The sequence below is a fragment of the Cuculus canorus genome, chromosome 26 (assembly GCF_017976375.1).
Source record: "Cuculus canorus isolate bCucCan1 chromosome 26, bCucCan1.pri, whole genome shotgun sequence".
Classification (NCBI taxonomy): Eukaryota; Metazoa; Chordata; class Aves; order Cuculiformes; family Cuculidae; genus Cuculus; species Cuculus canorus.
In genome coordinates this window covers 6,942,348-6,965,265 of record NC_071426.1, presented here as the reverse complement: position 1 = coordinate 6,965,265, position 22,918 = coordinate 6,942,348, and the positions used below count along the sequence as shown (strand labels likewise).

At 55.7% G+C, this 22,918-nt stretch overlaps 1 protein-coding gene across 2 annotated transcripts in view; it reads left to right on the top strand.

Annotated features, from left to right (window-relative positions):
* Window positions 1–22,682, top strand: part of NUDCD3 (NudC domain containing 3) — a 35,746-nt gene extending 13,064 nt beyond the window's left edge. Inside the window, exons 3-6 of one of the 2 annotated variants that reach the window (XM_054088920.1) lie at window positions 7,088–7,220; window positions 12,161–12,400; window positions 20,807–20,995; window positions 21,633–22,682. In XM_054088920.1, the coding sequence (XP_053944895.1) occupies window positions 7,088–7,220; window positions 12,161–12,400; window positions 20,807–20,995; window positions 21,633–21,743 (673 nt within the window). In that variant the 3' untranslated portion in view covers window positions 21,744–22,682. The remainder of the gene's footprint in view (window positions 1–7,087; window positions 7,221–12,160; window positions 12,401–20,806; window positions 20,996–21,632) is intronic. The other variant, XM_009569668.2, reaches the window with a different exon arrangement.
* The last annotated feature ends 236 nt before the right edge of the window (window positions 22,683–22,918 follow it).

The window sequence follows — 22,918 nt, the reverse complement described above, 5'->3', positions numbered from 1 at the left end:
GATACTCCAGAAGCATTTGGACAATGCTCTCAGCCCCACAATGTGAATATTGGGGTTGTCCTGTGCAGGGACAGGAATTGGACTCTGTGATTCCTCTGGGTCCCTTCCAACTCAGGACATAGTATGAGGTGGAGATGGCATGGCTGCCATAGGGTCCTTCCACCACACCCCGGCTCTTGCACTAGAAGCTGTGCTGGAAATGTTTAGCTTGGAGGAACCCACCGTGTGACAGGCATTTCCAACTGAATCAGGATGGAAAAGCCCTGAACTACAGTTCCGCAGCAGTGCTGCAGCAGAATGGCAGCCCAAGACGCTTGTGTGTTAGCAGCAGCTTCTCTCCCTGAATTTGCCTGTGCCTTCTTGAGTCATCGCAGTACTGAGGACACAGGATTAATTATGGTGATGGACGTCACTTGCTCTAGGCTGCTGTCACAGAGCAGCAGCCTTGATCCGAGTGTCTGATTATTGTGGTGAGTGCTGGCTGGATTGATGGTGCTGGGTGCATCTCCCTGGAAGGCCTTGCACACTCCCTGCTTATTTGGGTTAAGGCACGTGGACACATTCTGCCTGATTTTCTCTTTTCCTACTTGCTCAGAACTTCATTATTACTTAATGAGATCTTTCCATTCTTGGCAACCTCTCGAGAAGAGAAGAAGGCTTCGTGCATCATGCCGTGCCTCTGACAGTGGTGAAAGTACAGAGCCAAGGTGGGTTTCTCTACTGTTTGCTGGCACGGTGGCTCCGTACCACACCATTACCCTCTTGTTCTCCCCTCACTGAGGGATGAAGGTGTCACGGAAGGGAGAAGCTTGCTTTGGCACTTGGGATGTGCCTGTGGAGCCTGGTGGGCTGTGATGTGGATGGCTGAGCTGAGGTAGGGCAGGACTATTCCCAATCCTTCCTTCAGGAGCAGCTTTGCAGAGGGCAGTGGGTCTCAGTCTCCATTCCTGTGTGTGTTGCTCCATTTTGCCAGCTTGGCTTCCTCCCTACATAGAATCATAGAATAGTTTGGGTTGAAAGGGACCTCAAAACCCATCCAGTTCCACCCCCTGCCATGGATACGGACACCTCCCATGGGTGGTCCAAGCCCCATCCAACCTGGCCACAAACACCTCCAGGATGGGATCTCGGGGTTCTGATTGATGGCGAGATAGCATCGTGGAACCATAGAATGGTTTGGCTTGGAAGGGACCTCAAAGCCCATCCAGTTCCACCCCCTGCCATGGACAGGGACACCTCCCACTGGATCAGGGGCTCCAAGCTTTATCCAACCTGGCCTTGAACACCTCCAGGGGTGAGGCAGCCACAGCTTCTCTGGACAGCCTGTTCCGGTGCCTCACCACTCATTGTGAGGAAATTCCTCCTTATGTCTAGTTGACAGGAACCCCCTCAGCTCAGCACAACCAGAACTGGTAGGCGCTGAGCCGGCGCGGTGGCATGCCTGACTCTCCAAAACCCAAGCATCTTGCATGTCCGTTATTCTGCTCTGAGAGGGAAGATCCTGTACTGAAAAGCTGAGGTGCTGCAGGATAAGAGAACCTGTTTCCTTGAGTAGTTCTGGAAATCCTTGGGATTTTTTTCCGTTTCTTCTTTTTTCTGGAGTAAAAAAGCTCATTGGATTAGGCTCCATCCTTCCCTTGGACTTGCCCTCTACCTGGGGCACCAGGCAGGACAGTTTCTCCCGTGCTGCTGTATCTCTTCCTCAAGTTTTGGGTTCTTGCACCAAAAATACTCAGGAGCGATGAACTTGCTGAGCTGCCCTGCTTCTCCTCACGGGAAACCTTAAATCCAACTCTCAGCCTTTGGCTCCCGGTTTGTGTCCAGCACTGCTTTTAGAGCCAATGCTGGAGCTGTTGCTCCATCCCTGAGGGTGGAGATGCATTCAGCCTAGTGTCCGCAGAGGAGAGGTTTGCTTCTGCATTGCCAGCTCATTGTGTGCCACCAACTCACAGAGCAGGAAATCCCAGGGTAAGAAGTGCTCAGAGATCTGCTCATGGGTCCTGGCATGCGACGCGGCCCTCAGGTACCGAGAGCTGACTCTGCCTCTTCCCAGGAACGCAGCTGTCTCTCCACAGACCATGGTCACCTCTTGCTGCCGTTGAGGGGGTCTGACCCCATGCAAAGGGAGAGGCTCTGATTCTGGTGATAGCGCAGCCATGCGGTGTGGCTCCTGGGAAGTGGAAAACAGATCGACTGCTTCTCAGGGTGCATTGTTAAAGGTTTCACCTCCCCCAAAATGACACATTGTGAGCAAAAATAGAACAAGACAGAACGCACAGACCCACCCACACCATCCCCACCACCCGGCAGCCAAGTGCACACGGTGCTGAACCCTCAGCTTGAAAAGCTGATGCTTGTTTGCCCTCCCTCCCTGTCAGCCCTGCCATCCCCTGCCGTGTCCAGTGGGTGGTTCATCGAATGGTTTGGTTGGAAAAGACCTTTGAGATCGAGTCCAACCATCCCTGTCCACAATGAACCATCCCTGAGCACCTCGTCTGCCTGTCTTTTAAACCCTACCAGGGATGGGGGCTCCACCATCTCCCTGGGCAGCCGTTCCAGTGCCTGAGAACCCTTTTGGTGATGAAATCTTTCCTGACAGCCACTCTAAACCTCCCCTGGTGCAGCTCGAGGCCATTTCCTCTCATCCATCACTTGTTACTTGGGAGCAGAGCCCAGCACCCACCTCACCACAACCTCCTTTCTGAGAGCTGCAGAGAGCGATGAGGTCTCCCCTCAGCCTCCTCTTCTCCAGGTTAAACAGCCCCAGGTCCCTCAGATGCTCTTCATAAGACTTGTGCTCAAGGCTCTTCCTTTCCCCAGCTTCGTTGCCATAGGTTTGGCATCCTGGTGAGACAAGTGTCACACCAGGAACAGCTACACTATTGCCACACTGCCAGGAGGATCCCCATCCAAACTGCCTCTGTTAGGAGGATCGCCATCCAACCCACACAGTGCTCTGGATCTGACCTCCATCAGGAGGATCGCCATCCAGCTCTGGATCTGACCTCCGTTGGGAGGATCACCGTCCAACCTGTGCTCTGCAGCCAGCCTCCATTTTCTCCTGGTGGGTATGGGGACAGGGATATTTCCTAGCGATGGTGTCCATGCAGAAAGTTCTCTCACCCACTGCACGGTGGTGCTATTGAAGCGACGTGAGGGATGGATTTGGCCAGGAGGACCATCTCGGTGCAGTGGCACAGCTCGCTGGAGCTGGCTCCTGCAGACGGCAAGGGAAGCTGCTTCCCAGCCGGGGAGCTGAGTCCAATTTCTGGAGTGAAGGATGGCATGTGCTAAGCACAGTTGGACCAGGCGAGGATCAGGCTGGAAACCTGAAAAGGAAGAGTTGCTCTAGGAGATGGTAAAGCTGTCAACCATTCATTAGAGGCGCCTAATGAGCCTGGGGCCTTGTTTGCTCAAGCTCAGGCAGTGAAACTTGCAGGGCAGTATCCTGAGGCCTTCGTGATCTCCCCGATGATCCTGTTCTGGGGCACAAAGTCACCCCAGTAGCTTCACATCCAAGGATTTGGAATGTCAGGAGCAGAGATCAGTAGTGGTGATGCAGGAAGGGCTGGAAGGGTTCGGGCTGGCTGTAAGGAGAAGTGATGGTGCCGCCCCTGGCACACGCAGCCACGGCTGCGGGGAGGTATAGGCACGAGGGGAAGGTTTTCTCCACTGAAGCCTGAGCGCGGTGATGGGGTGGCTGTGGCAGACGTTGCGTGGCCAGCCCAGAGGGTGTGAGGACGAGGCGGCGGAGACAGAGCCATCCCGGCCAGCTGGCTGTGGAGCATGGCTCAGTCACCTGGCACAGTGTACTAGTTATGGCAGCCTGGAGAGGAGAAGGCTGCAGGGAGACCTTGGAGCAGCTTCCAGTATGGAAAGGGGCTGCAGGAAAGCTGGGGAGGGGCTCTTAATCAAGGAGGGCAGGAATAGGACGAGGGAAGCGGTTTTGAGCTGCAAGAGGGGAGATTGAAATGAGGTCTTAGGCAGAAATGTTTTGCTGTGAGGGTGGGGAGGCCCTGGGCCACGCTGCCCAGAGCAGTGGTGGCTGCTCCATCCCTGGAGGTGTGTAAGGCCAGGTTGGATGGGGCTTGGAGCCCCTGATCCAGTGGGAGGTGTCTGTGTCCATGGCAGGAAGTGGAACTGGATGGGCTTCAAGGTCTTTTCCAACCCAACGCATTCCATGATTCTTTGAAAAGACACAAATAGGATGGACCCAGTGGCTGTGTGTCAGGGAACAGTACTGTGTTTATCTCTGTGAGACACTTGCAGCTGGCATCTTACCCCACTTGCCTTTGCGCTGATGGGTTTTCTCCCATCCTCGACACTCTGCCTTACAGCTTTTCCTGGGGAAGGCCTTGGGGTGGAAAACCTGGAAGTAAACAGCCTTTTGTGGTGCCTGTCTGGTACTTTGCTCATTTGGAGGGAGCTGACAGTGCTTAGGATGGTGACTTCCAGCCAGCATTCCTTCCCTCTGGTTTCTCAGGTTCACAGCAAGCTCTGCCTTGCAGCTCAGAGAAGGAGGATGAGATGGAAATGCTCTCTTAGAAGGGAAAACCCAGCAGGTTTTTAATGCCAGTCAGGTTTGCTCTGGTTCCATGTGGCCACGTACACGCTTGCTCCTGCCTGTGAGGTGTCAGGCAGGAGCCTCATGGACCTGGGACACATCCTGTCAGAGTACTTGAGCTGTCCTGCCATCCTCAACCAAGAGAGAACCTTGCTGCCTGGGGCTTGTGCCGGATCGTTTCTGGGATGTTCCAGAGCTGAGAGCCACCACAGAGCTGCTCTGGGTGAGGGCTTGGGGACACATGAGGTGATGATCAGGGACGCAATGCCACATTCCATCCCATTTGCTCCCTGTGGGATGAGAGCAGAGCCCCACAGACCCCTGTCGCCTGCACCGTCCCCCTCTCGCCCTCCAGCCTGTTCTACTCCTACAATCTGGGGGCGGTTGGGAAGCTGACAGCTGGAGCCAACCCGTGCTAGCGCCGTTTCGGTGCTGCCATGCCAACCCCGTTTCCATGGCAATGGCTACCCAATGGGTGACCACCAGGCAAGGCCAAGATACCCGAAAAAAGGGATGCTCCTTGGAATCACTGGCCCAAGGCTGGGAGCTGGTGGCCACTGCTGGCCCCCTGCACTGCCGGGGCAGCCAGATCAAACCCATGCTGGGGCACGAGTGGTGGAGCAGGGCAGGTAAAACTCTGGGAAGCCAGCAAAGAAAACCAAGAGGGGGGGGATTTGTATACACAACCCCTTCCATAACACCCTCTGACCGTCTTGGAGCCTAATTTAATTGAAATCAATGGATCTTATGTAATCCCCAGGGCGCCGTGCTGCAGGAAGCCACCCCCGCCTGGTGCTGGCCCGTGGGGTGCGGGGGAGGCAGTGGGGCGCAAGGGGACACTGTCCCCGGGGCTGCTCAGTGCCAGCCCCGCCTTTATGTAACTCACTGCAGCCCTGTGTTTATCCAGCTCCAGATTGAGGACTAGGTGCATATCAAACCACTTCAAAATAACTCTGCCTTTTGTTAGCCCCGCAGCTATCTTTAGAAAAGATTGTGTTCCATTCCAAAGCATCCCTGGGAAGTTTCACTCCTCAGCCTGCCAGTGGTTTAAAGGGACACAGGTGGGATAGAGATCTGCTTTATGGGCTGGAAACCTGTATTGATTATTACTTCTCAATCTCATAAATCCTCCTTATCCTTCTCCTGAGATTCCCACTGCTGGAAGTGGCTGTGTTTTGCTCAGTGTTGCTCGTGATCCACTTTCCTTTTTACCCCTCCAGTGCCACGCTGGGATGGCTCCTAAGGCATCCCACTCTGCAGCTCCATCACCTTTGTGTCATAGAACCATGGAATAGGTTTGGTTGGAAGGTTCCTCAAAGCCCATCCAGTCCCACCCCCTGCCATGGGCAGGGACACCTCCGACTGGGTCAGGGTGCTCCAAACCCCATCCAACCTGGCCTTGAACACCTTCAGGGATGGGGCAGCCACCACTGCTCTGGGCAGCCTGGGCCAGGGCCTCCCCACCCTCACAGGAGAACATTTCTTCCCAGGATCTCATTTCAATCTCCCCTCTTTCAGTGTCAGCGACTGCCTGGGCCGTGGCAGCTGATGATTGTCCCAAACCCCCTCAAACTGGGAGGAGGACAACCAGCTCTGTTTTTGTCATGTTGAGCCTTCCAGTTCTTAAAGAGGACAGAACCATCCCCACAGGCTGAGAGAGTTGGGGTTGTTGAGACTGGAGAAGAGAAAGCTCCAGGGAGACCTTAAAGCAGCTTCCAATGCTGAAAGGGGCTCCAGGAAAGCCGTGGGGGGGCTATTGATCAGAGAGTGCAGGGACAGGACGAGGGGGGAGTGTTTTTCTGCTGAAAGAGGGGAGATTGAGATAAAATCTTGAGAAGAAATTCTTCACGATGAGGGTGATGAGGCCCTGGCCCAGGTTTCCCAGAGAAGTTTTGCTGCCCCATCCCTGGGGGTGTTCAAGGCCAGGTTGGATGGGGCTTGGAGCATCCTGATGCAGTGGGAGGTGTCCCTGCCCATGGCAGGGAGTGGAAGTGGATGGGCTTTGAGGTCCCTTCCAACCCAAACCATTTCAGGATTTGGTGAACGCAGGCCGCAGTGGTGAGCTGCTCCCCCTGCAGCCATGGCAGGGTCTCAGGAGCCAGCACACACCCTCTCAGACACAAAAGTGTCCCCTACTCCAGGTGGGATGGGTTCTGTGAGTGCAGCAGGGAAGTGGAGGGGAAGAGGAGCTCTGTGCTCGAGTAGAGTTAGCTGGGGGCCAGCTCTGTACCTCTGGGTAGCCAAATTATTTTGTATCTCACCGGTTATGCCATTAGCAGCCTGACTTCCGTTGTGGTGCAGTGAGGAAAGGGCAACTGGTGTCCCACTGCGTCCTGGGTCTGCCAACCCCAAACCTTCTCTCTTCCTAGACAGGACCAGAAGGAAGGGAGGGACTGCACATCAGGGATGCTAGCAGGATGGCCGAGCAGAGACTCTGCTCTCCCTTTCTGCTTCTCATTCCTTCCTCTCAGATTCCCTGCTTGTGTCCAGCACTTACTATCTCAACACTTTCTTTCCACTCAGGAAACAGGAGCAGTTCCAGACAGACCCGGACAGCTACAACGGAGCTGTGCGAGAGAATTATGCCTGGTCCCAAGACTACAGTGACCTGGAGATTAAAGTGCCTGTGCCTAAGCACATCGTAAAAGGCAAACAGGTAAAGTGGTGTTAACAGGGAAGTCATGGCTGCCCAATCCCTGGTGGTGTTCAAGGCCAGGTTGGATGAGACTTGGAGCAACCTGATCCAGTGGGAGGTGTCCCTGCCCATGGCTTTGAGGACCTTCTGATCCAAATCATTCCATGTTTATAATGGTGTGTCTTTCTGCATTTTGCTTCCCCTTGGGTGCCCAGCTTTCCCGGGAAGCTGTGTTTGGAGCAGGAAGGATCCTTGTCCTTTGTACTGAAGGAGCAGGATGTGGTTGTATGCTTTTGTCTTGTGTGGCTGGTGGGGATGGACGGTCCCAGCCTGGCCGCATTCCCACCGGGACTGCAGCGTCTTATTGCTCTGGCCCCAGCAGGATTCCCTGGCACCATGTGGCACTCTGCACTTTTTCTCTCCACCTCCTCTGACTACAAACTCACATATGTGTTTTGGAGCCTGGATGAGGATGAACGCTCCTTCCTAGGTCACTCCTCTGTCTCTGGAGTGTCTCCTGCCTTTCATTTGCGAATGGGAGCTGCTAGAATGGCTCCTGTGGCACTCAGGAACTGGAGCAGGTACTCTCCGTGTGAGGCTTTCCGTGCTCTGTGTGAAAGGGAGCTAGGATGTAGACTGAGCAGCCAGACCTTCTCTTGTGTGGGCAGGGAGGTCTCACCTTCTCCTTCAGCTCAAGCAGGAACTTCCTTTCTCTGTTTATGGCCACGAGTGATCCCGTTGTTTCTCCTTCTCAGTTCCTGTTCCCTCTGAGCAAGGGGCTCGAGGGGCACGTGCCCATGGCTGGCATTGGTTGGACTCAGAAGTTTGAACTCTCCTGTCTTTCCCAAATCCCCATGGCTGAGTCTGTATTTTTCCATTTGGGAAGGCTGTGCTCCCCCACCTCCCGTTCTCCTCTGCTTCCAGGGCGGCTGAAATGAGCACGCCTGGGTTTGTTCACCGACTCCAGCCTACACAGCTCCCGAGCATGCCAAAAGAGCAGAATTGGCAGCAGCAACCTGGACCGGAGGGCTGAGGGAGCACACGGCTGCCACGGGGACAGAAGGGGGACCAGGAGATACATCCCTCACACTGCGTCTCTGGAACAAATCCAGGCTGTTTCTTGGAAGGATTTGGGGGCATCCAGGCGGATGTTCCATCCCTCTGCATCCTGTTGCCGTCCCCATGCCTCTCCCTACCCAGGGAAGTGCCCTCTGTGCCAGGGGAGTTGTGTCCTTGCCAAAAAAGACTTGCAGCAGGTTTGTCCACCCCATCCTTTGCCATCCGGAGGTGCGGGGGCCTCAGAGAAGCTGGGATGGGACCTTTCCTCGGCTTGAGACTGCGCCATAGCTGCAGAAGAGCCCACTGTGTGTTGCCAGGGTGGCTTCTTCTCAGCTGTGCCTGCCCTGGCTCCAGGTTCTGCCTTCACTGCCCTCTCAGTGCGATTGATTATTTAGATGTCGGAATTCCCTTCTCCCTGTGAGATGTCTCCTGTTGTTTGGCTTGAACATCCGTCGCAGGGCTCCTCTTGGCAGACTTAAAGTGATTCCTTCACTGTCTTCCAGCCTCGGGGGATGGGAAGCAGATAGGCTGGGTCACAGCCCAAAGCAGGATGGTTCAAAGCCATTTGAAAGCTCGATGGACCTCGGCTGTGTTGTTGATGCAACAGAGAAGCATTCCCTTACGTTCACAGTTTCTTCTCTTTAAAGAATTATGCCTTTGGCTCCTCTGCCAAGGCGAGATTAACAATCTCCCTCGTTTGCTCCCTGGGATGAGAGCGCGCCCGACTCTAAAGCTACTCAGAATCTCCTGATGACACTTTTTTGAATTCAAGCTGTTGCTATGGCACATTTTCGTTCGGGTGAGCTTAAGGTTTCCTTGTATGAAGCTCCAAAAAAGTGTCCACGGAGCAGAAATGGGCGATGGGGTAGGTGGGAGCATCTTCCTCTGCCGTCTCCACCTCTCTGATCTACTTAGAGGTGCACCAGGGGCCCCAGGATCCAAGCGCTTCCCGAGCACTTAAATAGAGATAATGACAGCGAGGCTCTCTGTTTGCCAGGCTCGGAGGAGATGAGCTAGATTTCTTCATAGGTTTGTGTTTGCTTGTTTGAGTCGCGTGGGCGGGTGTGGGCATTCCAGCGCGCACAGAAATTACTGTGGTGGTGGAGAGATGAGAGCTGGGTTTCCTTGCCACTGCCAGGAGAACCAAGCATTTTCGGGGGCAGAAGCACTTGTGGGGAGCATATGGTGGGGCATAAGGAGCCCCGTAACCACTGGGGTGTCCTTGTTTGTGGCTGTGCTGCCGGGACAACTCATTTCCTTGGCTCCAGCCCTGGCTGCTGCTTGGAGTGAGTTGTGGATTGCCCATGCCCGGTTCTGGCAAACTCCCAGCTCATTTTGCTGTGAGCGCAGCACTGCAGGACAGTTAACTCAGAAAGAGGGAAGGGCAGCCCCTCGGATACCACCAGCACCATCCCTGGAGGAGTGGGGATGCTGAACGGAGGTGATTTGTCCACAGAGACACCGGAGAAGGAGCTGCTGCCTGTGTGCACCAAACCCCGCGTTCCCTGGGCACCACCAAGTCCTCTCGGACATTTCTCTCCACCCCACAGTGGCGGGGTCAGGGTTCTCCAGTGGTGTGGGCTGTGCCCCTGTCCCCTGTACCTGCCGGTTGGTCGGCTGCCCAAGAGGGGCCTCTTTGCTAGCCACAGGTAGAAGCGGGTGTCACAATCATTTCTCATGCTGGCTGGTTGTGCAGCAAAGTGGCTGGGTTAAGGCTGCCTACTTTGGAATTTTTCTTCCTTCTGGCTTTCTCTACTCCCTCTCCTAACGCCCTGAGGGTCACAGAACTGCCTTGAAGTTGTCCCTCTGTCCCACCGAGTGTCTTGTGCAGCCACCTTGGAATCAAACCCCTCTCCCATTTGATTGCTCCTGGCCCCATGGATCCTACAGCTGTGACGCTGCATTGCTGCCTTTCATATCTCCAGCCTCCGTGGCCTTTCATGCCCCAAAGAACCCCCCCAGAAGGCAATTTGGGTGTCACCTTGCTTTTATCCCCTTGACCCTTTCTGGCCGGGCCCTGTGCTGTGCTGAGAGCCCAGTGTCAGCAATGGGGACCAGGGCAGTCAGTGGTGGGACAGAGCAGAGCCTCATCCTCACCCATCTTCCCTGCCTGAGGCCTCAGCCCTGGGCTGGAAGAAGCTGCTTTGCACTGCAGCCTCTCTGGAGAGGTTTCCCATCTGGAAGGAGCTGCTTTCACAGATGCTGTCTACAGCCACATGCCTGGTGAAAGCCAGGCATCTTCTCCCACCTGGCAGAGCCAGAGCTTACGCCCCTGCCCTGAGCCCCTGTGACCATAGAATCATGGAATGGTTTGGGTTGGAAGGGACCTCAAAGCCCATTCTGTTCCACCCCCTGCTATGGGCAGGGATACCTCCTACTGGACCCAGTTGCTCCAAGGCCCGTTCAACCTGTCCTTGAACATCTCCAGGGATGGGGCAGCCACCACTGCTCTGTGCACCCTGGGCCAGGTGCTCCCCACCCTCACAGCAAAACATTTCTACCTAAGATCTCACCTCAATCTCCCCTCTTGCAGCTCAAAACCATTCCCCCACCTATCCCTGCACTGGACCGGAGGGAATGGCAAGAAGATGTACCAGGGCAGGGTTAGGTTGGATATGAGGAAAAGAAGCCTTCCCACCCTCATTGTGAAGAATTTCCTCCTTATGTCTAGCCTAAATTTCCCACTCTCCAATTTATAGTCATAGTCAAGCCCATGGTGTCACCCTGTGCTGTGTGTGCTGGGCTCCTCTGGTCCCGTTAAAGCCCTGGCAGCTCCCTGTTACTGGTCGGGGGTTTTATCTGGGTGGCATCGCTCAGCCGCAGCCGTGTGCTCTTGCTGGCTGGAGCAGCTCTGCCCATCTCCTGCCTGCGTGGAGCTAGTGAGCCGCTGGAAATCTCCTAGGTAATGGATAATGTAATAACATTTCAAATGAGATCTGCAGAGCCGGAGGAAGATCTGGGGGAACTCTGGGAGAGAATGCAGGCAAATCTCACCGCAGTCTCCTCCTCTCAGGCCAGAGACGGGGGCCACAAACTTAATCCTTCCCAGCTACCTCTTCCTGTCGTCCCCCAGCCTGGCCCTGCCTCACTGCTGGCGCCAGCTTGGAGCCAAAATGGAAAGGAGAGAGCATATGGTCTCTCGAGAGACCGAGGGTACTGTCTGCCATGCAGCGAAGTCACAGCCTGCTTCCGTGTCCCCAGGGCAGAGCCGTGTCACCTCCATGGCAGGTCGGAGCAGGGCTCCCCGTATGGCTGCTGCGGGCAGGAGCTGGTCCCATTCCTGCAGGATGGAGCTGCCTGATCCCCTTGTCCCCGCAGTGGGAGAAAAGAACAGTGCCGCAGTGTCCCTCTCGCACGCCCAATGGGAGGCCTGAGCTGAGCCTGGCGTTGGCTCTGGAAAGGGAGCCATGGAGCGTGCTGTTGATGCAGTACAGCAGAAAGGGAGATGAGCTGCTGTGCCCCTTCACAGTGTAGAAACTCCCAACTTGGCAGGGAAGTGCTCAGACCCGGGAACACCCGCACGCGTGCCCAGGTCATCATGGCAATAGCTGGGCACGTGCTGTGCTCCTCACAGTGGCATCCAGGCTGGGCTGGGGAGCATTGCTGTTTTTTCCTGTGGGGAAACAGAAGCACAGGGCAGTCCCAGTGGCAGAATGAATCACCTCGAATACTCCTAGGGCTCCCTGCTGCCTTTTGTTCTTGGTGAGGTTTCCTTTCTCCCCGAAGCTGTTGCTGTTTACTCTGAAATGACAGCAGGATTCCCACCCTTCTGCTACACACAGGTCTGAAAGCTCTTCTCTCTCTCTCATCCCTAGCGAGTGCTCTTGACCCCGCACCCCAACTAGCACAGCAAGAGGGCAAGCAGGAACCTCCCTGGTGATTTCCTCTCTCTGTGTTTCCAGGTGTCTGTGGATATCAGCAGCAGCACGATTCGCGTAGCAGTGCTGGAGGGGAGCAGCCAGCACGTCCTCATGGAAGGGAAACTCACCCATAAGATCAACACGGAGAGTTGCCTCTGGAGCCTGGAGCCCGGAAAGTGCATCTTGGTAAGGACAGCCTGCACCAGCTGTGTCTCCATGCTTTGGCTTCCAGCTCCGCCAGGCTCAACCTGGAAAACTGGAGCAGCTGGAAGTTTGAGCCAGGTATGGATGCATCAGGCTTTCCTCATCCAAAGCCCGTCTCTCTGCCCTTACCTGTGGGCCGTGCCCTGCCTGCGGCTCGAGCGGGTGGCAATGGTGCTGGCAGAGCAAGGCATCCATCGGCAGTGCGAGGGCAGGTTTCCCAAGCTCCAGCTGCAGCAGCGTGAGCACATCTGTTATCTGGAGGGGTTCATTGTGCCCCAATCTCAGCACGTAGGGGTCTACCAGCAGAGAGAGACTGTGGCAACCACACCGTGTGGCCAGTGCTGCACTACCCATCCTGGCCGGCTTTACGCTCCAACTTTCCAAGCTCCAGTCCCTACCCCAGCATCCTGGCGAGATGCCTGTTCCCTGCTGCTCAGGTCCTGTCCTGCCGTCAGGTGCCTTACTTATCTTGTTTGAAGTAGTCAATGTGGCCACTTCTCCCCACCTGTTGGCAACGTGGTCTGATGGCTTGTGTCCCTGCCATCCCTGTGTTGCAACATCTTCCCTGTCGAGGTGGCTTGTGGCTGTTGCCACCCAGCTGGGCATTACTGTGGGTCCCGGCCTCCCATTTTCCAGTGTATTCCAGATGTCCAGGCCATGGGTGTGAGTTCTGCTGTGGCCCTGGCACTTTCTCTGCAGCTGGAGTTGTCCTGGCGGTTGCATTACTGCCCTTTCAGCCTGGAATCTCATGTCTCAAGTGGTTGCCAAACTCCTTGTGGGAGCTTTGAGGTCAGGATTGTTCTGGGAGTGGGGTTTTGCCACCCGTGGCCATCTTTGCCCTCTCCTTTTCCACCCAGAGGCTTTCCCAGAAGAGTGTTGGGAGTCTCAAGGCTGTCATCAGCCCCGGGAGGTGGTGCAGGCTGCCGGGATCAACTCGGTCCCTGCAAGGGAGGAACGAGTGGGCTTCAAGTCTTTCACCTCATCTCACGGGCACCCAAAGCCAAGCCTCTGCTGCAGGAAATGGAGTGTGAATGTGCTGCTGGAGGCACAAGTGCCAAGGGTGGTGCGTAGGGAGGTTGTTCGGGCAATACCTAGCCAGATCCATATGGCTATACCCTGGGGTGAGGGACCTGGTGCCAAAGAGTGAGGTCCCTGCCAGAGAGAGGAGCTTCTCCGGCTATGTGAAAAAGAAGGCAGCAGCATCATTAACCTGTGCTTTGGAATGTTCTTAAGCTTCTTGGAAATTAGCTGATCTGGGACAAAGAGCAATCCTGATATAAGGAGCTATCCTGTGACGAGGAGAGCAATCCTGGGAAGAGGAGCAATCCTGAGATAAGGAGCAATCCTGGGACTGGGAGCAATCCTGAGACAAGGAGCAAGCCAGGGATAAGGAGCAATCTTGGGAAGAGGAGCAATCCTGGGACGAGGAGCATTCCAGGGATAAGGAGCAATCCTGGGAAGGAGTAGACCCGTTCAAGAGGAGGTGGTCCAATGGGTGGCTGCTCTGCGGCGCAGCTGGAAGTCTCTGGTGCGTGTTTCCAGGATCAGCAACAGAGGCAATGTTTGTTAAATACCTGGCGCCAGAGGAGGAAGAGAACAACCAGCAGGCAGAGCGATATTTGGGGCCTTCTGGAGCAGCCACGGGCAGCATGGGGAGCAACTCGATTACCTCCAAACCCAGAGCCGGGTCCTGCCTCGAAGTAGCACAAGTGCAGGGTTGTGAGGATCTCCAGCTGGCTGCCAACATATTGATGGTGGGGATGAGATTTCGCATGAGAATTGTAAGGTAACGGGAGCAGAGTGAGTATTCTCGCCCGAGAGCATCTCCTTTTTCGTGTGCGGAGTAGCCAGAAGTGGTTTGCGCTTCCTCCTGATTCATTCATCAGGAGACGCCCAGCCCTGTGTTAACCAACAGCTTCGTTCAGCGCCTGGGAACCCTTTGGCTTTGTTGGAGGGCTGGTGGGATGTACAGCCCCATCTGGGACCTGAGTTTTTTGCCTCCAGGTGTTATGAGAACTTGGAATGCGTCAATTAGGAGAGTCTTTGTCCCATGAGATGCCACAAAGTGCCACCTGGCTTCCCTCTCCAGCATCCCCTGGCAGGGTGAGGTTGCAGCTGAAACCAAACTCGCCCAGCGCTGGAGTCATCTGAGGAGATCCTGACCACTTTGGGGTGGCTCTGTCTGGAGGAAACCTTGTGACTGCTCATGTTTGTTGCTCTGTGGGTTGAGGCAATAACTGCAGGAGGGGGCTAGATCCATTCTCTAAGGAGGTGAAATCACTCCTGCTTGATCTTGGCCAATTGGGAAGGTCTCATTTCTGTGCAGAGATGCCATTGAGTCCCATCTACTCTTGCAGGACACGTCAGGGATTGTCGACATCCCTGTGCTCCCTGGGCTGCTGTTACTGCTGCCTTTCATGTCCTCAACTTCCCCTGCCCAATGCTTGGCTCCCATCTGGGGGTCCATTCCTGGGATCTCATCAACTGGCTTCCCTTCTCCCCCCCAGAGAAGGTTAATCTGCCTTATAACCCTTCCCAGCTCCACTTTCCTCGTCCTATCTGGTGTTTTTATCAGTTTATCCTCTTCACTACACATCTGCTCGCTCTCTGTCTCTCCCTGCTTCCCAACACTCACCTTCCCGCCCCTGCTCCGTGAGGTTCTCCCTGCTGGAGCCTGGGTTGGGCACCAAAGCATTTCCTATCTCACCCTTTGGCACAAACACACCTTTTGCATGCAGCAGACCCCGAAGTGGGGTGCTCCTCTGATGCGTGACAGGGGCTTTGTCCACACCTCCTCTGGCTCATGATCATTTCCCAGGCTCATGCCCCTGCCCGCAGCGCCGGGTGTAATCCCTGTGCTTGTCCTGCTCCATAACGCCCGCTTGCTTGTCAAAAGTGAGATTAAAATAACTTTCCCTGAGCTGTTTTTAGAACTCTCTGCTGGGTGTTGTGCACAGCACAGTTTGGGATTATTTTCATTGGTGAGGATTTTTCCCCCCTGTTACCTCTTCTTTTCCCCTGCTCTCCAGTGTTTGTTATCCATGCTTGGGCTTTTGTCACTGAACCCTCTTCCAGCTCTTGGCTTGTCACCTTGTGAGCTGTGAGGCCAAGTTAATCCATGTGCCCTGCCCTCCACCTGCTTCCTCCTCAGTACACCAAAACATCTCCCGCTACCTTTTGGGGCGACGGCTGCTGTTGTTCCAGAAGGAAACCAGGTGGTGAGAAGTTGTTTTTCCAAGACCTACTTAGATCCCTCAGCAGCGTCGCTCCAGCTCTGACAAGGGATTTGGGATCGGGGAAGAAACCTCATGCTGTGATGAAGCCCAGCACCAGCACCAAACGGCTATGACCTTCCCAACAGAGCACAGAGATGTGATGTGACTCCGTGTCCATGCCAGTGACGCCTATCACATTCTTTCCACATGGGGGGATCCCTCATGGCTGCAGACATGCCGGACGAGTGTCCTACCCCTCCTGCGTGCCCACCTCTGCCTGCAGCGATTGTCCTTGTGCTACATTCTTACCTGGGGCTTTCCCCAGTGCCAAGCAGATCAAGGGGGGAACACCCCCTTCCGCTTGGCACTGACAGCTCATGTCACTGGCTTTGGGAACATGGATGCTGTGGCATGGAGATGCTGCTGGCTGCATACAGCAGCAGAGGCATCCCCTCTGCAGACCTCCCGCTCTTCAGGCCATCACAAAGGCTGTTCCTTTCCTCACTCTGAGCCCCAAAAGATTCACTGGTCTGTTCCCCTCTTGGTGGGGGCACAGCATCTCACAGAATCACCAGGTTGGAAAGGACCCACTGGATCATCGAGTCCAACCATTCCTAACACTCCCTAAACCATGTCCCTAAGCACTTCATCCACCCGTTCCTTAAACACCTCCAGGGAAGGCGACTCGACCACCTCCTTGGGGCAGCTGTTCCAGTGCCCAATGACTCTTTCTGTGAAGAATTTTTTCTGATATCCAACCTGAACCTCCCTGGCGGAGCTTCAGGCCATTCCCTCTTGTCCTGTCCCCTGTCACTTGGGAGAAGAGCCCAGCTCCCTCCTCTCCACAACCTCCTTTTAGGTAGTTGTAGAGAGTAATAAGGTCTCCCCTCAGCCTCCTCTTCTCCAGGCTAAACAACCCCAGCTCTCTCAGCCGCTCCTTGTCAGACTTGTTCTCCAGCCCCTTCACCAGCTTCGTTGCTCTTCTCTGGACACGCTCCAGAGTCTCAACATCCTTCTTGTGGTGAGGGGTCCAGAACTGAACACAGTATTCAAGGTGCGGTCTCACCAGTGCCGAGTACAGAGGGAGAATAACCTCCCTGGACCTGCTGGTGACCCCTCCCCAGCCAGGAGGTCCTCTGGGACCCACCAGCCTACAAAGCGGAGCCAGAGTCTGAGAGCCCAGGCGGACTGCAAGGATCTAATCCTTCCTCTGGCATTTCTAGAATCCTGTAGGGTCAGACTGCACTGCCATCTGGGAACCTTGAAGTGCAGGCAGAGCTTTTGCCTTGTCTCCCAGTGAGAAATATAATCAGGTCGAGATTTGTCCTGGTGAAAAAAGCCCTGCTCCCTCCTGGAGTGCCTCAGGCTTTCAAGAGCTCCCCAGGGGACATGCAGCCTCGCCTGGCACCGTTAGTCAAGGGCCAGAGCCTTTCTCTGTGGGCATCGGATCTGGGCTGAACCCAGAGGTTGGCCATGGACTCTTGGCTCTCTCATTCCTCCACCTTCTTGCAGCCAAGAACTCAGCGAGGCTCCCGCTTGTGTCTCCATCCCAAACTCTTCGGTCCATGTGCCCAGCCGAGCAATGGGCTGAAATAATGGAGGCTGGCAGCAGAAATGTGTCCAAATCTGAGTAGTGCAGTTGCCACACCAGAGAGACGGGATGGCATCCAGAGGGTCCTGGACAGGCTGAAGAAGTGGGGCTGTGTGGACCTCATGAGGTTCAACAAGGCCAAGTGCAAGGTGCTACACCTGGGTTGGGGCAGTCCCTGCTTTCAATACAGGATGAGGGATGATGTGATTGAGAGCAGCCCTGAGCAGAAGGACTTGGGGTGCTGATTGATGAGAACCTCAACATGAGCCGGCAACGTGTGCTTGCAGACCAGAAACCAACCGTGTCCTGGGCTGCATCCAAAGAAGCGTGGCCAGCAGGGCGAGGGAGGGGATTCTGCCCCTCGCGAGACCTGATCTGGAGTATTGTGTCCAGTTCTGGAATCCTCAACATAAGAAGGATATGGAACTGTTGGAACAGGTCCAGAGGAGGCCATGGAGATGATCCGAGGGCTGGGTCACCTCCCATATGAAGACAGGCTGAGAGAGTTGGGGTTGTTCAGCCTGGAGAAGAGAAGGCTCTGAAGAGACCTTATAGCGACCTTCCAGTACCTGAAGGGGATGGGGAGGGACTATTCACAAAGGCTTGTAGTGATAACACAAGGGGCAATGGGTATAAATTGGAGAGGGGAATATTTAGACTGAAGGAATTTCTTCACAATGGGGGTGAGGAGGCCCTGGCCCAGGCTGCCCAGAGCATTGGTGGCTGCCCCATCCCTGGAGGCGTTCAAGGCCAGGTTGGATAGTGCTTGGAGCAACCAGATCCAGCGGGAGGTGTCCCTGCCCATGGCAGGGGGTTGGAACTGTATGGGCTTTGAGGTCCTTCCCAACCCAAACTATTCTATGATTCTATAAAAAATCAACCTCAGCTTGTGCTGTTCATCCTGGAGCCTGGACCTGTCTGTGGCGAGTGCTCCACCACCGCCGTGTACCACAAAACCCTAAACTCAAGGTGACAGAGAGAGCCTTGCCCAGGCCCATGGGATGCTTGCTTTAGAAAGTGGGGCTCCCACCTCAGAGCGAGTCCCACTTTTACATCTTTCGCCCTGGAATAAAGGAGCATGAGCCAGTTCCCCCGCACACTCGAGGCAGGCTGCAGAGGTTAATTAATGACTGTTTGCAAAGCGCTCAGCGCTGTAGCGATGTGCTCCACAGAAAAGCTGCTGAGGAGATGAATAATTCTGTCTTCCCAGCAGGGTGGGAAACCGTATGCAGTGAAGAAAGCCAGGGCCACGCACAAGGCGGGTGGCAGGAGAGGATCCTTGGGCTAGTGCTCCCATCAGCAGCTCCGGTGTCTTTCACTGCAAGCAAGGGGGATTCGGGTCTTGGGGGCATTTCCCACACGCTCTGTGGGGTCTGGTGGTAGTGGGAGACAGTGGCAGGGTGGCAGGGGAGGAACGAATTTGGTAGAGAAGGAATAGACAATGGGTTTGCCTTCTCGTGGTGTTTGGGATGGAGGTGGGTTGATGTCGGATGAGCCACCAAGGCCTCCAGCGTCTGTTTGTCCCCCTGCTGCTGGGTTGGCTCTGGTGGGACTGGAATGAGTTGGGCCTTGCCATAGGCACTCAGCAGCGATGCCATGAGACCACAGCTCCCACCAAAACCCATGGAAGCTCCCACCTCACCAGCAGCATTGTGGGAACATTGATAGAATTGTGGAATGGATTGGAAGGGACCTCACAGCCCATCCAATTCCACCCCCTGGACACCTCCCACTGGTGCTCCCAATGGTGGAGCCCATTTGCTCCACGCCCCATCCAACATGGCCTTGAACACCTCCAGGGATGGAGCAGCCACCACTGCTCTGGGTAACCTGAGCCAGGGCCTCTCCACCCACACAGGAGTACATTTCTACCTAAGATCTCATCACAGTCTCCCCTCTTTCAGCTGAAAACCGTCCCCCCTCATCCTATCCCTGCCCTCCCTGATCAAGAGCCCCTGCCCAGCTTTCCTGCAGCCCCTTCAGCACTGGAAACTGCTGTAAGGTCTCCTTGGAGCCTTCTCTCTCCAGGCTGTCAAACCCAGAGAAGCAGCAGCGAGCCCAGAGCATTCTTCTGCCATAGCCTTGGCCTGGCCAGAGCTCACCTTGCGCGTCAAGGGAACAACATTCCGAGGGGAGCTGTCATTCCCCACCAGCCCACCCAAGGTTGGGAAGCCCACAAGCAAACCCTGTGTGGCTCCTCCTCCCCTCCAAAGTGGAACTGTGCAATTAAGAGGAGAACAAGCATGCCTGTCTTGCTGGAAAAACGAACGCCTTCCCTAAGTTGGAATATTTTACCGGCTCTGCTCTCCCAGAAGGATTAAGCCTCAGCCACCCCCTCCTGTATTAATTGGTTCCTTTTCTTTACACAGCAAAGAGACACTCAGCTCCACAACTTTAATGGCTGCTCATGTTTTGCCCTCCAGAGCTGTTGAGTTTCCAGGGAGCTTTGGGTAAATTGTATTGTCTGCCTTTATTGATGATTTTGCAGAGAGGCCGACGAATGCTGTAAATCTTCTGTGCTGCTGGGATTAGTGCTGAAATCATCCAGGAAGAAGAAACCCACCCCTCCTGGCGAGTCAGGGGGGCACATGTGGCACCCGTCACAGCCCGGCCAGCTGTGGCTAAGGCACTGCCTGGGTGAGGCCGGAAGGATTTGTCAGCGCTGATGTGGGCTGGAGCTGACTTGAGAGGGTGTCGTCACTCCTCAGGTTGTCCCTTGGTGGCAGGAGGTAGTGGCACAGAGCAGCAGGGGACATTTTCACCTCTTTTGCCATATGAGCCTGGATGGGAGCCAAGGCAAGGGCTCCTTTTGGCTCCTTTTGGTTTTGCACAACACGAAATCTGTGCTGGGAGCCCCGGCCCCACGCTCTGCTGGGCAGTGCCGCTTCATCTGCCCTTGCCCCAGGCTCCCAGGTGGCCGCAGGTGAGCAGGCCTGGCTCCCCAGCCCCGGGCATCCACTGTGTGGCCCCGGACGGATGATATCCATGGGTGAAACTGCACGGAGAATGCCTGTGCCAGCCTCAAGCTGCAGCATGGTCCAAGGTTTTGAGAGAAGGTTGAGATGAGATCTTAGGTAGAAATTCTTCACCATAAAGGTGGAGAGGTCCTGGCCCAGGTTGCTGAGAGCAGTGGTGGATGCCCCATCCCTGGAGGTGTCAAAGACCAGGTTGGATGGGGCTTGGATCCAGTGGTAGGTGTCTCTGCCCGTGGCAAGGGTTGGAACTGGCTGGGCTTTGAGGTCCTTTCCTACCCAAACCATTGCAGGATTTCAGCTGGACCACACAGCCCTGCCCTCCACCTCCTCCATGGGTCCTGTCTCTGGTAAAAGGGTGCGGTGGTGGCAGCCCCACAGCTCTGCTCCATCTCAGAGCTCCCCCTCACACAGTGTCCCCAACATCTCCATTCTTGAGGTTCTAGCAGTCCTTGTCTCCCCGTTGCCAGCACTTTGGCCCCAGAACCCCAAGCTGGGGCTGCGAAGGGGCTGCAGTGGGGTTGTGCCAATGAACGGGGGGATGAACCTTTCTTCCCTCTGAGGACCCAGTTGCGATTGACTGTGGGGCGATGCATGGGAATGGCCGAGCTCCCAGCATCACGGGCACAGAGATGTGGGGTGGGCAGGGGCAACACATCACGGGAAAGGATGGGGGGCTCCTCTGTGACACACTCTGCCTCCCCAGATCAACCTGAACAAAGGGGATGAGTACTGGTGGAATGCCATCCTGGAGGGCGAGGAGCAGATCGACATCGACAAGATCAACAAGGAGCGCTCCATGGCCACAGTGGATGAGGAGGAGCACGCCGTGCTCGACCGCCTCACCTTCGATTACCACCAGAAGCTGCAGGGCAAGCCCCAGAGCCACGAGCTGGTGAGTGCTGCCTGCCTTCCACCTCCTCTGTGGGACCCATCTCTGGGAAAATGGTGCCGCATGAGCCACCCCTTAAAAGAAAAAGATCTGTTTTATCTCAGAGCTCTTCCTCACAGAGCATCCCCCACATCTCCATTCTTGAGGTTCATGGAATCATAGAATGGTTTGAGTTGGAAGGGACCTTAAAAATCATGTAATTCAAACCCCTTGCCATGGGCAGGGACATATACCACTGGATCAGGGTTATCCAAGCCCCATCCAACCTGGCCTTTAACACCTCCAGGGATGGAGCAGCCACCACTGCTCTGGGCAGCGTGGCCCAGGGCCTCCCCACCCTCACAGCAAAACATTTCTGCCTAGGGTCTCATCTCAGCCTCCCCTCTTGCAGCTGAAAACCATTCCCCTTGTCCTCTCTCTGCACTCCCTGATCAAGAGCCGCTCCCCAGCTTTCCTGCAGCCCTTTCAGTACTGGAAGGTGCTCCAAGGTCTCCCCAGAGCCTTCTCTTCTCCAGGCTGAACGACTCCAGCTCTCCCAGCCTGATGCGAATGGGCTGGCTGGGCTGCATTAGTGGGGTGGCTGGGAAGGTGGTGCTGTGGGATGACCCCCATACTGATGGTACCTCTCGCCTCTCCGCAGAAGGTGCACGAGATGCTGAAGAAGGGCTGGGACACTGAGGGCTCCCCTTTCCGCGGCCAGAAGTTTGACCCCTCCATGTTCAACATCTCCCCCGGTGCCGTGCAGTTTTGATGGAGATGACCCAGTTGAGAAACAAAACGGGAAGAGGAGAAACCCCACCAGCTTCTTGACCCTGGCATCCAATGCCCACTCGGTGTTGCCAGCGCCCAAATTCCTCTGCCTTCGCCGTTGGATGGAAACCTGGGAATGCAGATTTCCGTCCCGTCACCAAGGCAACCCGAGCGGCTGGGACCCTTCTCCTCTCCTCGCTTCGCACTGGCTCTGTTGTTTTGCAGGAATAGACAAAGCTCGTTGGGTGACAGAGTTGTTATTTCTGGTGGCTGAGGATGATGCTTTTTTGGGGTTTCTGGCAGTGCTGATCCCTCCCTGACCCAGCATTGGGCACCTTTGCCCCTCGCAGATGGAACCATGCTCTCCGCACCTCTGGGAATGGCGGGGATCCCTCCCTTGCTCACCCGGCATCCCTCAAATCCACGTGCCGGGCCCTGCTCCAGGGGCTCTGTGCTCCCCCTGCCCAGCCAAAGGGCCCTATCCAGCGCTGGGATGAACTGGGAGTGCACTGAGATGGCACTGAGAGGGTGCTGGAATGCACTGGAATGGAGCTTGGATGGCACCAGCATGCATTGGGGTGCACTGGGATGGACTTGGAGGGTGCTGGAATGCACTGGGATGGCACTGGGATGGCACCAGGATGTATTGGGGTGCACTGGGATGGAACTGGGATAGACTGGGACACATGTAGCACTGAGATGGCACCAGGATGCACTGGGTGCACTGGAATGGCCTGAGCTGACACTGGGATGCACTGGGACACCCAGCACCAGAGCTGCCCCCGAGGATTTGCTCCCCTCTTCCTCGGGGTGGCTGAGGGTGTGGCTACCATTCCAGCCTCGTGGCCACCAGTCACCCCACCCCATCCCAGTATTCCCAGTATCCCCAGGTCCCTCCATCACCCTGACCCCCCCACCCCTTTGCAATAAATACGATTGGAGCGCAGGCCTGCGAGTGATTGGGGGGGGGGGCACCTGAACCCCCTTCCCCCCCCCCAACCTGGCCCCTGTACTGGAGTGGGAACAAGGAGGAGGGACAAGGAGGGGCCCTGGTGTTCCCACCACAGGACAGGGGGGTGTATTGGGGAGGCTGGGGGGGGAGAGAGAGGGGGTCGGGGTTGGGATTTTGGGGTTCCATGGGAAGGGGATTTAGGGGGGGGGGGGGTTTGGGGGTTC